The 14,823-nt window shown below is 42.1% G+C and overlaps 1 protein-coding gene across 4 annotated transcripts in view; it reads right to left on the bottom strand.

Annotated features, from left to right (window-relative positions):
- Nucleotides 1–14,823, bottom strand: part of jak1 (Janus kinase 1) — a 44,298-nt gene that overhangs the window by 11,453 nt on the left and 18,022 nt on the right. For all 4 annotated transcript variants that reach the window (XM_080769503.1, XM_080769502.1, XM_080769504.1 and 1 more), the window contains 8 exons: nucleotides 13,105–13,219; nucleotides 11,655–11,850; nucleotides 7,015–7,124; nucleotides 6,401–6,553; nucleotides 3,891–3,978; nucleotides 3,673–3,800; nucleotides 3,082–3,220; nucleotides 610–761 (listed from right to left, as the gene is read on the bottom strand). In XM_080769503.1, the coding sequence (XP_080625629.1) occupies nucleotides 610–761; nucleotides 3,082–3,220; nucleotides 3,673–3,800; nucleotides 3,891–3,978; nucleotides 6,401–6,553; nucleotides 7,015–7,124; nucleotides 11,655–11,850; nucleotides 13,105–13,219 (1,081 nt within the window). The remainder of the gene's footprint in view (nucleotides 1–609; nucleotides 762–3,081; nucleotides 3,221–3,672; nucleotides 3,801–3,890; nucleotides 3,979–6,400; nucleotides 6,554–7,014; nucleotides 7,125–11,654; nucleotides 11,851–13,104; nucleotides 13,220–14,823) is intronic.

Genomic DNA, 14,823 nt, shown 5'->3' with positions numbered 1-14,823 from the left:
GGATTATAACCTGGGTCTGAGTTTCTACTGCTCAGTGTCTACCACAGTGGTTCCCAACTTGGTATACAGTGAGACAAGTCCATGTGTGCCTTGGGTTTCTGCAACATCTACACATTATTATTGAAATATATACAACTATACAAAAGTTTCCAGTATACTATCCACATGTCGTGATGCAACATTTTGAATATTTGTGAAAGTATGAAATAGGGCTTAAGTGGTTAAACCTTTTATTTGGTGAATACTAGGGCATTCACTTCTAGTCATTTTTACTAGTTGACTAGTTGCCTAGTTTACTAGTCCACTAGTAAAAAAAAGTACATTGGTGACTATAACTATAATCTACTTGATCTTGAGGCCTACAAAATCGGGGGGAAAAAAACAATTTTTAAATTTATTTTTATCAACTACTCAACTAGTACAAACAAGGTCGACTAGTGGATTCACAATGGAATACCCCATTTCATACATTAAAATAAGCATTTAATGCAGACGGTTGGTATGGAGAGAGGAGAGTTGAGCTGTGGGAAGGACTACAGAGGCTGCTGAAGGTAGATAGTGAAAGGGTGTGAGATTAAAGTTGAGAAGACGCGATAGTGAAGATTATACCTCAGTGAGTTTCTTGTCCTTGAGGGGTTCCTCTCCGTTGTAGCAGATCTCCCACATGGTGGTCCCGAAGCCCCACTTGTCAGCTGCGATGCTCAGATTGTTCACGTTCTTCACACACTCTGGAGCGATCCAGGGGATTCGGCCCACGCGCTCTGCAGAGCCAGGAAAACTCACCGTCAGAAAATCTCATATTAGTTCATGTACGTGTCGGATCCATGGCGCACTGTGAGCCTTTTAATCCACTATTTTCGGCATCGGACAACACTCTTGTACGACAAAGTACAGTAAGCATATTTGATGAGACATAAGCTCAGACTGATAAAAAATATGCCAGTTTCTTAGAAATATTATATAAATTCAAATAGGGATGAACTGATATGGAAAATATGGGCCAATATCGATGTATAAGATAAAAAATTGTTTATTTTGTTATCCCCCTGGGATTTTTTTAAAATTATCATTATAAAAAAAGAACAATTCCGAATATGCAGCTACGTAGAGTGCAGATAATCAACATTCAACATACCAACATAGCCAGCACAAAATCGATGCGTCACAGAGAAACATTGGCCACTGCCATCAGTGAATGTCACCTTATTTGCTGCTGGAAGTCAATAAGGGGAATATTGCCATGTGCCTGATACCAATACAACTTTCTTGATTCCTTTTTAGGCAAAAAACTAAATGAAGAATTGAAATAACAGCAATCTGGAGAGTTACTATGGGATACAAGTGCAATGTTTTTACGTATTTATGAGTGCCGTTGCAACTAATGTGATCAGTGGTTAACAAAGACCATTTCCTTTTCCCCTAGTGCTTTATGGTGATGTGGTTATGGGAAACACTGCATCTACTCTGCCACGTGACTTGGGGGCTGTTACAGTTTATAGTCTACTCTCTAGAGTAGATTCAGTCCAAAATACACATCTACCAGACCAGTTGAACTGCAATGCTAACGTGGTTATAAAAAAAAGAAACTACCAAATTATGCTTTTTAAAATGGGAATAAAATGCAATTATGTTGCATATCTATTGTATGGAGACAATTTGAAATAAATATATAAAATAAGATTTATGCAATGCACACCGAAATGAAATAACTTTATGCAATGCACACTGAAATGAAATAACAGCAGAAGCTTGATGCCTCCGGCTGTGAGCCAAGATCTTCCCACAAAGCCCCAACTAACAGGAATAGAATACAGCACTGTGCCTGGAAGTAAACACAGGCAGACCTGTTGACTGACAGATTGTCTGACTGGCCACGAAAACCCCAAGCAACAACTGACAGGAATATACAGTGCTCTACTGCCTCGACTCCACCATGCTATAACTCCAACTGACTGGAATAAGGGAGTATATACAGCTCGGGAAACAATGTCTGACCTGGGGTACGCTTAATGGAAGGAGAGAGGGAGAGGGGGAAGGGAAGAGAGAGAGAGAGAGAGAGAGAGAGAGAGAGAGAGAGAGAGAGAGAGAGAGAGATGGAGAGAATCAAGAGCTAAGCGTGTAAACTTATAAGGAAGTGGAAAAAATGGATTAGAGTTAGAGAAAGACTGTCAAAGAGAGATGGAGAGAGATGAAGGCGATGCTGGGAAGAGAGGAGAGATGGAGTAATCCCAAGGGGTGGGGGGGTTCCTGCTGGACAGCAGGGCATTTAACAGTCTGCCCTTCACTATAAGCCACTGTACGTTTTATTATATAACTTTGTACGAGAATTACTGGTCCTGACCGGAATACTGATCGACTGGTCTGGGTGACGGGTGGGGGAGCGTGGTCTGAGGGGGATGGACAGAGGCAGAGTGCTGGGCAATAACACAGAGATATTTCCAGTTTGCGCTAGTGGTCCGTTCATCCATCCTTACAGTATAACGTTGCCGTCAAGAAGAAACCTTTTATCTCTATATTTCGCCTGTATTTTTCAATAAATCAATGCCATACTTCGTCATACAAGAGTGTCAGGCAAAAGTAGCAACAATAGCTGATCTACAGGCTCGCAATGCATCATCGCACCGTTTGAAAGTAAAAAAGGATCATTCTATCTGTGGGTTTTGTCAATATTTAAGCAATGCATCGATTGGATACATTGGAACAAAGGTCGTTTTCAATTGCCTGAACCTGTTTTGGACATACAGGGTTTCGAAGCCGACAGCGACAATAACCACTTGGCATTATTATCACACAACACCGGCCTCTAATGGACAAACAGAAACACGAGGCGGACGCTTGAGGGGAATCGTGCAATCTGAGAACTGACCTTCATCCGAGTTGTCTTCCCTGAACCCCCCAGCCCTCCCTCCCCTCCCCCACGCATCTATTACCAAATCATGCTCACAGAGGGAAAATGTAACCAACTCCAGTGACAGGATGATTCCAATTTATGAAATCTGTGTCAAGTTGAATTTGTAGATTTAGACAGCATGCCCCTGAGCGCGGTTTGTTTTATGTTTCCATGTTGAGTGTTTTTCTGACCCTCTCTGCTGAGTACAGTGATGGGTATGCCCGGGTCACTGAGCTTGATGAAGGGCCCTCCCTCCTCAGCAGCCAGTCCTTCCCTGGCCAACAAGATGTTCTTGGCGCACACAAAGCCATGGACCAGCTTCTTGTCCTCCTGCGCACACACACACACACACACACACACACACACAAAGAGAGAAGAACAATGGAAGTTGGATTGTGGTTATACTGTATGTATGATGTGAATGCAATACTGCGTTGGTGTGTGTGTGTGTGTGTGGGGGGGGGGGGGAGGTTAACAGAAAGAAGAATGTATAGACAGTATGTGAGTTCATGAGTGTTAGTTAATTGTGCATGCGTACAGTGTACTGTGTTTCTTCGCCTTTGTAGGCACATGCATAAAATGTGGAGTGTGAGTGTGAGTGTGCGTGCGTGTGTGTGTGTGTGTGTGTGCATTAGTTTGCATGTCAGCCCAACTTGGTCATCCAATCGCGGTGTTCACCGAAAAGGACAGTTTGTCTCTCTCATTTAAAAATCGGTGAAAGTCTGTCATTTCCGGTCTTATGACAAACTGTGACTGAAGTTCCAGTCTTCTCTGACACTCACCAAGTAGCTGAGAGCTGAGGCCAGCTGCTTGGCCACCTGGAACTTCCACAGCGTGCTGAGCTGACTCTTCTGGTTCCGCATAAACACATCTAGTGTTCCAAACTGAACCATCTCCTCAACCATGATATCTGGTCCACACGTACACAAACAGACACATTAGTGCATGTACATAACCAAAACCAAAACGTACAAAAACTGTGACTGCTGGCTGTACTTACTCTCCTGGAGATGAACACACACTCCATATAGAAGCACTATGTGTTTGTGGGACACCTGACGCATCATACTGGCCGTCTCAAAGAATGCCTGGGAACAGAGACAGAGATCATTCAAAAGGGTTTATTATTAGAGGAAAAAATTGAGTCCGCAACACTGGTATGAAAAACTCAGCTCCACTGGTTTATTTGACCTTAGGATCTTCTTCAGGAATAATGTGACATGGAATGGGTGTGCACCTTTATACAGGGGTACAACTAATTGGCTCCAACGATGGGTGGTGACTAATGCCACCTAAGCCCAAACCAATTAACCAGTTTCCAATGTCACAATAATAATAAACATGACAGGTTTAAATACAACAGGTACAGAATGTGTACACAATAAGCAATATTTAAGCACAATAATACACGGACTGATTTCAGGATAGGACACAAAAAGATTGTCATGGATAACAAAAATCTAATTTGAAATTCCAGATGACTCATTTATTTATCATTTGGTGTTTAAAATAGATAAAGTCCCAAAGCTCCTAGTAAGGAAGCTGAGACCATTACTTTTATCACCAATTGTGTCCGATGCTGAGAACAAATGAGGATGAGGACTAGTAGAGACTCATAATAAATGTACAATTATATAACTATAGGAATGGTCTGGTCATTCAAGCCCTTATTAACAGTATTGAGGCCGGTTGACATCCAAAAAGTTTCACGCTGCAGGAGTAGAACATCAATGTCTCCACCCTTAGGTGGCAGTTGGACCCTTTCAATACCAATATACCTCAAGGAGGAAATACAATGTTGGGCTTGGTGGAAATGTAGGGCTACAGGATTTTTGATTTGATTTTTTTTGTAGGCAAGCCCACACACACACTTAAGCATATAGACCACATTATTTGTCGTACAGCTGATAATGCCCTTGACTTTGAAAGTCTTGCCTGTAGTGGGGTGATTAAATGTATGACATTTTGATGTGAAACCACATTGTGCACATCTGCCACACTCGTAATTACCATCTGGAATATCAGACAAAAAATGTGTGGGTGTCTCCTGACGTAAATGTGACCTGACCAAGAGGTTCTTAAGATTTGGTGGTCTTTTGTAAACTATGCGAGGAGGGGCAGAGAAGGTTCTTCCTAGGGTGGGATCTGACCTCAAGATATGCCAGTGCTTTCTGATCGTTGCTTCGAATTGTCTACCTAATGGAGAATACTGTGTTTAACAGTTAATTAGTTGGGCTTTATCAGTCTTCTCCTTTGTTTTAAGACAATCTAATTGGGTACATTCACTGAATTTGTCTATGGCAGGTTTGATCCATTCATCTGGGTACCCACGTTGTTCAAAACGATTTTGGAGGTCATTTGCATGTGTAGTGAATGATTGATCTGAGCTGCAGATCCTACGTACCCGTTTGAACTGACCCATAGGGATGCCCTTCTTCAATGGGGTCGGATGATAACTTTCACCATTTATTATTACACATGTAATTTTTGATGATCATTGAACAACATCATTAAATCATAAAACACATTTATCTCTGTCTGTTTCCATACTATGCAAACTGCTCTACTGTACATTTTGAATCATTACAATAGAATAAAGTATTGGCTTCCTAATTAGAATGCAACCCAATGCTGAGGAGAAATATACTTTTAAAGCTTGTACATGTAGGGGGACAGGACAATAAACATTTAAATGGTTTCAAAAGCCCTGTTAACCAGATGAACCCTAGCGCCCCTATACTGCTGATGTCGTAATAGGCGAACATTATAGCAGATCTATAAGCTCCCAGTTGCAACACATTTTGAGTCAGCTATCAGTTAGTCCCCATTTCACATACTGTACAACAATGTAAATATGGTTTACGTGGTTGACATCCGTTGTGATAGGCTTGCAAGCTTGCAGCATGAAGACAAACATATTAACTTGGTGAGGAAATAGCATGCTGACTGCAAACACAGTTAGCTGCATAGGATGTGCAATGCGTCCATGTCATACATTTTAGATCATACATTTAAACAATGTTTTGATTAAAAAAAAATATTAACAACATGCTGAGAGTCAATCTCTCTCTGAAGGTAGTCTCTCTCAATATCTGCGTCTACAAAAACAATGTCATCCATGAGCACGCGCGCATATATATATAGATAAGGGGTGTACGATTATGAAATTATGACCGATATCCGATTATTTGCAGGGTCATATCTGCCGATACCGATTCACAATGGAAACAAGCCTAGGCCCTAGGGGCTTGGCCCAAAGCCTGTTAATAAAGTATTCAAACAATCAATAAATAGCATATACTCTTTTCCAAGTGTCTGTTTTCACAACTGAATGAACATTGAATTATTGAATTGCTGGTGAAAACCGATTAAATAATCTGAATTATTTTGAAACTGTTCCGATACGGCATTTTTATGGCCGATATGGTCTATTCCGATTAATCGTGTATCCCATATACATTATCTCAAAATGTGATTTCAGTGACGTGTGAATTTTGGTGTGTGTCTCACCAAAGAAATATCTCTGTGACTGGGGCCCAGGACCTTGAGGACGACCTTGACCTCCTGGAAGGGGCTGTAAGCGGAATCCTCGTCCTCCTCACTCTTGACCTTCAGCGTTCCGGCATGGACATTGGTTTTGGTTCCTTCACCCAGATGCTCTCCCTTCAAGACACACCCGGAACATGAGCACACACACAATGCTTAAGGCTCATTTAAGATTCCTATAAAAGAGACTATATTACAGTGTTTATTCCTTCTGTTTATTGTTTACACGCAGGTGTCATTTTCTCTGCTGAATGAATGAACAAAGTAGAAAAGAACCATTTGTTCTCAGTTTGATCCTCTTCCACAGTGTCACAGAAAGCGGTGACACTGTTGAGTAGTAACACGCAACTCTGGATTCTAGAGAGCTGTGGAACAGCCCAATAAAGCGCAGTTTAGTGTGCCTTGTATTAAATGGTGCAGATGCAGTATTTCGTAACCAGTGCTGCCGCTGCCCTGTTTTTGTTTCCAACAGCTTGCAGCCGGCCTGTGTATCTGGCTAAGCAGTAGTCTGTAAATGTGTCAGGCCGCAAGGACAAACACATGGACTGATGGATTGTTGGAAATGGAAACACATGTACCTGTTCAATCTCCTCCTTGAGAATGCGGTGGAAGCTGAGCTGGCTGCCCTGCATGGACCTCTGGGGCACCCGAGCTCGGTCCTTAGTTGCCAACAGGAGGTTAGACACCTCTGGAACACATATAGACAACACATTTTAAATGCTTTCACGGAGTGAAGTAAATTGTGAATCAAATGGATTGTGCATTTTACCTGATGGGTGACACACCACCCCATTGCGGTTTAGCATGAGCCACAGCAGATTGTGGTTATTTATGTAGGTCAAGCTAACATGCTGTTTCTGACTAATGTTTACATCAGCTCGACAGGTATATGAATCTTGCGTGGGAGGATGTAGTGAAATGGTGAATTTGTGCGTCTGTTGGTGTATAGGAAGTAATGTTGTAAGTAACGAAGACAGCATATTGTGGTTTCAGAAGAAGACTGCCTTCACTACAGATGTGAAGCAAGAACATGACATGATGCTGTGTTATAGCACGTTTATAATATGTAACGTTTCATGCTTAACACTTAACGTCTGCATCAGTCTGCACATCTTCCATAATATATTTCTTAGCTCTGAGCAACATGTTAGCTCTGATCTCAACACCTTAGCTCTGATCTCAACACCGTATGCAATTTCACGATGCAAATACAGAAATGATTGACAAATCTCTCAAGAGATATGCCAGCTGATCAATCAGAGATGTTGTCTGGAGCCCCGGGAATCATTTAGGGTTTTAGCTTAGTGTTTGGTTTTATTCATCCAGGTCCATGACAAGCCATCAGAATTACGAGTGCCGTGGATCCCAGCAGGAATTATGTCAAATATATTAAGCGTGCCGCCTGTTTTTGTAACCCTGTGGCCGTGGTTAGCTTTGTAGCTTACAAAATGGAACGACCGGGGTTAATTTATTTACAGTTTACAACTTTGTATACGCGACGCTGCATTTCATTCATACAGCACTAGTAGCCTAAACACACAAACGCAGATCAGAGAAAATAAAGTCTTGTCCCAAGCTCAATGTCTCGTCAGAGTCGTCACCGGGATCTCATAGCATCCCGCCGTCATAATCCAACTCCCCATCACAGGTGACTCTGTTACAGATTACCTAATGTAATATGAGATAGGATAAATGTGTATATTTCACGCTAATAGCCAACCGGCTGTCTGTCGATCTTGAGCACGGTGTGGAGTTAGAGTATGACGTTGACTGTGTTCAATAATTTAACTTCGCGTTTGTAACCAAATGGACCCGGCCGCCTCGGTTGACTTGATTTAACATAATTGCTGCTGCTGCTATATATTATTTGTGAGCATTAAAATGAGCTCATATGTCTCTACAAAGGGCTTGTATGTTGGTGGATCTGTGAAAACGACATGCAGCGCGGGAGGGACGCGGCGAATTTCCTTATTTTATTATCACCAGCCACCTTACGGCTATAAAGATGGCCAAATCCCTGTATATTCCAAAGTTGTCCTTTAACTTGATACCAGTCATGCTGATAAAAGTCTGAATATGATGTCAGAGAACATTATTCATTATTGTTCAAAGTTTGTGTGTGTGTGTGTGTGTGTGTGTGTGTGTGTGTGTGTGTGTGTGTGTGTGTGTGTGTGTGTGTGTGTGTGTGGGGTGGGGGCTGTTGTACTCTGACACAGGAAGCTTATCAAAATAGGTACAATTTGTGACATTAGAGCCGCACACAAAAACACCACAGATGTGTCGACACACACCCAACCAGACCCACGGCTCACTTTGGGTCCGGAAACCCACATCTACTACTCTCTCTTCCTCCCTTCCGCAGTGTGTGTCTCTCGAGAATATGCACACCCGCAGCTCCATGCATGCACATGTAATCACCACCTTGAGAGACTCTGTAGGTGCTCCAGTGTCTCACTACGGGTGGTCCACACACACACACACACACACACACACACACACACACAGCAGCCGGCTCACCTCGTTCTCAACTTTACAATACAATACTGTGTGTGTGACTGTGTAAGCCAAGTTAGTGTAGCTTTGTCATTTTGTGCATATGATAATTGTCACGGGGCAACCCGTGCCCTGTATACAAACACACATGAAACTGTTTTCTATAACATGCCAGGACTATTGTTTTAAACTTTATTGAAATTGTAATCACCGATTGGTTAGTTGTCGTTTGTCGTTTTATTCAAGGTGTTATTTATGGAAGTATTTATATTTGTGAAGTACCGTATATTACCAAATAGTAGCCCGGGCTGGCTAATTTGGAATTAAAATGTTTGGATATCATTTCATAAATAACAACCTAACAACATAGTGTTAGTTACTTTTTTACATCTGTTCTTTTTTCCATGTTGTCCTGCTTGGGGGGATTGATAGCATACAATATCTTCATTAATGCATAGGCCTGGAAATGGGGTAAAAGATACATTTGGAAATGTTGTAGAATATGAATTGTTAAAAAGGTTATTGTGGGAACTAAACTTGTGGGAACCCTGACTGTAGCAAACTCAATGCTACCAATACTCATCATCCTCCTCCAATTTAGTGCAACAATATTGTCTATGCAATATTGTCAACGCGTCGAGCCTCGGCGCGTTGTGAGCTTGTAGGTCTGATATTTCTTTGCACACCAGCCACAGCTTTTTGCACCGGTCTGCACCTAGCCATCATTTGGTTACATACAGCTCCATGCAGTCATCTTTTTTTAGTATGGTAAACAATAAACATTGCAGGCAATGCATTTTGATTTAATTGTAAGAGGGAGTGTATCAACACACAGGTGTAACCACTACATGTTCTGATTGAGCATGGGGAAGAAGCGGACAAATAAATGATTTCATTAAACTGTAGGCCTAGGTACCGGTAGATTGCAATTGAATAAAATCATAATTTATAGGCCTACACTACACATAGCCTACTGTAGTACTGTGTGTAGTCAAGTGGCTAAACTCCACAGGTTACAGGCGATAGAAAATGTAATGTCAAGCAGAGCCATGCATTGCACGTGAACTGGCTTGAGCATTATATGCCGATGTTAGCATCTCACTCCATATAATTTAATAAAAGCATATAAAAAAAACATGAATTATACACCCAATGAAAATTTACACTTCACGGATTATAGGCCATTTGGAATTAGAACAATCGGTTGAAGAGTATAGCACGATTTAAATATCAACTATTTTGTTGCTTTGAGGATTCCATAGTGGCGGTGTTTTATAGTACTATACTTGCGAGGACCTGGCTGGCTGTGCTTGAATTCATGGTGAGTGGCGCTGGCGCACGCCGTGCACCGAAAATGGATGATCTGCAAGCTCACAAAGCGCTGTCATGCAACACTTGGAGCTTGTAAATACATGGATGACAATAAACATTTCACAGAATATATACCACTTTGAATTAAAACAATTGGTTGTGCATAGGCTGCAGGCACTTGTGAAACTATAGCCTAGATTTATTTTATGGATGTGGAGGACTGGTGTTGCACTGCTGTGAGGTGAGTGGCGTGCAGAGATCTGCAAACTCAACACGGTGAACACGCATATAATAATATAAATGAGGGCTGAGGCTGATTAAGTTTGCAAATAACGGCCCATGGGCGCTTATATGGACGAGGGCGGTTATTTGAACGAGGCGGTTATTACGCAAAATGGTGTCAGAACCTGGGCCGTTATTAGGTAGTGGGCAGCTATTTGAGCATGGGCTGTTATTTGGTAATACACGGTATTTGAGAAGAAATGTGCTAATTGAGTCTGTGCCCAGTGGTAGGATCCACTCCTATTTAAAGGAGGCTGCAGGCCAGGGACAGGCTAGTTAGTTAGAAGTGGGCGATGACACGGGTAACATACCTGAGGGAGAGCTACAGGGCCTTGTGTGATCAGTAACACAGGTAACATCCCTGAGGGAGAACTACAGGGCCTTGTGTGATCAGTAACACAGGTAACATCCCTGAGGGAGAACTACAGGGCCTTGTGTGATCAGTAACACAGGTAACATACCTGAGGGAGAGCTACAGGGCCTTGTGTGATCAGTAACACAGGTAACATCCCTGAGGGAGAACTACAGGGACTTGTGTGATCAGTAACACAGGTAACATCCCTGAGGGAGAGCTACAGGGCCTTGTGTGATCAAGGTACAGCCTGAAGAGAGCTCTTATCCAGTTGGGTTTTATTCAGTAGTGTTTGTCATTTTTCAGTATTATTATTGCCATTTTCCTGTTTTTGCAGATGAATCTGTACTGGACTTTGGTGGAGGAGTTTTGGGGAAAAATAAAGACCCTTAAACTGCAATTGACTGCCTTGGCCGTTTGGGCAACTTCACAATAATGGTCAATGTCCGTGTGCTAGTTGAGATCAATTGGAACAGACAGTCTTTTCCTTAATTATTATTATTAATTATTGGAAAATATTTTTGTTTCTATCCGTTTGTTTGATATAATGTTACAGTTTCTTTCTCCTGCTTTCCTAATGTACGATAGATACTTGCTGGGGGACATTGATAAGCCTACCACTGCATTCGAGACAATTTGTTTCTTACGTTCCAATTCCTTATGGCCCAACAAAAAAACATCCAGTGTCAGCTGTATGCTTAAATAAAGCTGTGCAAGCTGATTTTTTTGCAAGCATCTATGCACACATTTCTATTTATGTCTACCTATATGTTAACCTACCTCTGGGCTGTGGAGGACAGCAGCGTAGCATCTTGAAACTGAGGTTGTCTGCTCGGAGACTCTGCCCCGTCAGGTGCTCCAGTAGCTGCGGGAGCGAGGGTAGCACCGTCTTGGTGCCGTGCAGCTTGAAGCCCTCCGGACTCACCTCGATCTGGAAGTTCTTGTACTGACGCGCGGGGCGAGACTCGGTGACATCCTAAAGCGTTAACGACAAAGGAAAAGGAGGGATGAGAGACATGAGCAGACATGAAGGGACATCTGGACAAAAATACCATATGCATTCTGTGTATTTCTCCACACATGAATCCTAGTCTCCTGATCCTGGGCATGTCATAATAGGCGAGGCGACATAGCCGATCTACAATCAAATGCAGTCAAAAAAAGAATACGATGTTTAAGTGGAAAAATAATGAATGGGGAAGAAGCAGGATTAGGAAGAGTGTAGTAGGAAGGAAGAGAGGAAGATCAGCTATCCGTTTAAAAAACGAACTAACTGTACTTTGGAACACTGTTGTTCCACAGTATGTGATTATTTAGCAATTTGTTGAACAAATAATTATCAACAAACATTGGTACAAAACAAATAAGCATGTGCAGTAAGCATACAGAGTTAATAAGTCAACTTCCTTGATCAACCCAAATACAATACAAACAGCTGTGCTGTTGCGCGCATGCTAGCATGCATGTGTGTGTGTCATGTGTAAACCAATCTCATGTTGACTCAGTATCGTGCCATTTACTGTCGAAATCTGTTTATATCTAAGCCTGCTGTAATCTGATGTGTGCGTGTTGTAATCTGATATCAAAATAAACAATATTTGAGCTGCTCTTTTGTTTGTGTGCGAGCGCACACGTGTGTGTGTGTGTGTGTGTGTGTGTGTGTGTGTGTGTGTGTGTGTGTGTGTGCGCGCGCTGCTAGGTTACTGCAGAATGCAGCCTTTCTGTTACACGACTAGGCTTTGCCCTATATACAGTATGTTCATAATAATACACACACACAGGTTTTCATAGTAATCTGCAACCTTTGATAGCAGCTGTAAGCTCATTTGTATTGTTGAATCCAGTGTCTCACACCTTGCTCTTGACAATACAACATCCAGTTGGCTGGTCAGTTACGCACAGTAATACCATGGTCAGTATACCATTACATTACTAGTAGTGGGCACTGTGGGCAGGTGCCAAGTCCTGCTGGAAAACAAATAAGCATCCCCATACCGCTTGTAAACGTACAGTAGCACAAACTACAAAGTGCTCTAAAATATCCAAATAGATGACTCTGGACTGGATACAATACAGTGGACCAACAGCAGCAGATGACATGGCACCCCAATACATTTGTAACATTTGTATTAAATGTAATACATTTGTTTTGGTCAAACAAGGTTTCCACCTGATAATATAATGAATTGTTTGCGTTGTGTGTGTATATGTGTATAGGAGATGAGCTTGCCTCGCTGCAGACCACAGTGATGATAATGTAGCGGTAGTCGATACAGCTCCAGCGCAGGACATATGTACCCTCCTCGTTGCCCTCCTGACGCAGCTTGAAGACGGCATACTCTGTGCTGAGGAGAGACAAACGCACCAAGATTAAAAGACTCAAACATTCAAATGACTGGACTATTGAATAAGATGTCCCGATGCCATTTGTTCATTCCAGATCCAATTCCAATTCCCCAATCAGAAACCAGTGAATAATAAATAAATAAGTTTACAAAATAAAAAACAACATATATATATATATATATATACAGCACAGTCCACCAACCGGCGACCAGAAGTCAAGGGGTTACGTTTGTCTAACTTGACACATGCTAAGCTAAGCTTTGACCGCTCACGTTGTCAGTAGGTAGGCTACTGCACAGCCTGCATTATTGTATTTTCACACGTCGGCCAGGGACTAGTAGGGAACCACAGCACATGCGATTAAAGTCTCCAGGTGTTTTTTTTAAATATACAGTATATAGCGGGTGTGATGGCCCCTGGATTGCTGAGGTTACTGGGTGTGGCGTTACTATCAGATCTTTGTACATACTGCACGACTTGCCTCAATCAAGCCGTGCTGCTCATACGCCGAGTTGTCGGTCCCTGGGATTGAACCCATGATGGTGAGCTACCGAGACCCAAAGTTCCCAAACATCATAGATAATCCTTCAATTATTAGTCAAATAAAATCAAACTTTATTTGTATAGCACATTTCCAACGACCACGGTCAAACCAAAGTGCTTCACAGAGCATATAACATACAAACAGGTAAAAGAAAAAGATGATAAGAAGACAGAGGAAAGCAAAAAAAGGAAAAAATATAGCTGCAACACAACCTTGTAGACCAAGGGCAAGAGCTCTACTGACTGAGCTACACAGAGATAATCAGTTACTACATCATTGTCCATTACTAGTGTGTTCGATGTTCATGTTTTCACGTACAAACTTCTCTTCAACCGGGATTTCATTCAGATAATGGTCCATAGATTGTGTGTAGGACGTTTCACGCGGATTGCTCAAAAATCCAGGCAGAAATCAGGTATAAGCATGGTCTGTATGGTCAGTGTGCAAGCTAGCTCTCATCATCAAAATCATTAAAATATGTGCTCCATGGCACACCAAATGCTGGACCCAGTGCTTCATTTCAGCCAGAGCTTGGCGGAGCTCAGCTCCGGTACCTGTCACTTGAGCTCCCTACCTGTAGAGGGCGCTCCGCCACCCCAAATGCACATTACAATATACAATATGTCTCTATTATTATTTCAGTTTCATTTTCAAGTCAATAGGTTTCTTCCTCGTCATAGTTACTTCTATTTCTAGGTGGCTATGGAACCCCGGCGTCGTGAGGCTTGACGCCTCACTGTTGACGCCTCACTGTTGACGGTGCGGGTGCGTAAATAAAAAACAACTCTCGTCTCGACTTTTGCAATTTGCATCTGTTGTCGGTTCGTTTCATATAGAATATGGAACTTTCATACGTTTATGGAGCAATAGATTAACTGCTACTTGGAGTTTAGCCTTGGGGACAGCAAGCGTTATGTTTTCAATACAAAATGGTGAATTCTTATGAACAGAACTGACTGCATTGCCAAATCTCGCAAGACACCCGACTTTACAACATGGCTCGATCATAAGTCATACGCTTGCTTTGGTGGGCCCGGAAAAAAAGAGACTACTACAGAA

This window comes from Protomyctophum bolini (genome assembly GCF_963924005.1).
Source record: "Protomyctophum bolini genome assembly, chromosome: 8".
Taxonomy (NCBI): domain Eukaryota; kingdom Metazoa; phylum Chordata; class Actinopteri; order Myctophiformes; family Myctophidae; genus Protomyctophum; species Protomyctophum bolini.
Note: the sequence above shows the minus strand (reverse complement) of the source record. Positions and strands in the feature narration are given on the sequence as shown.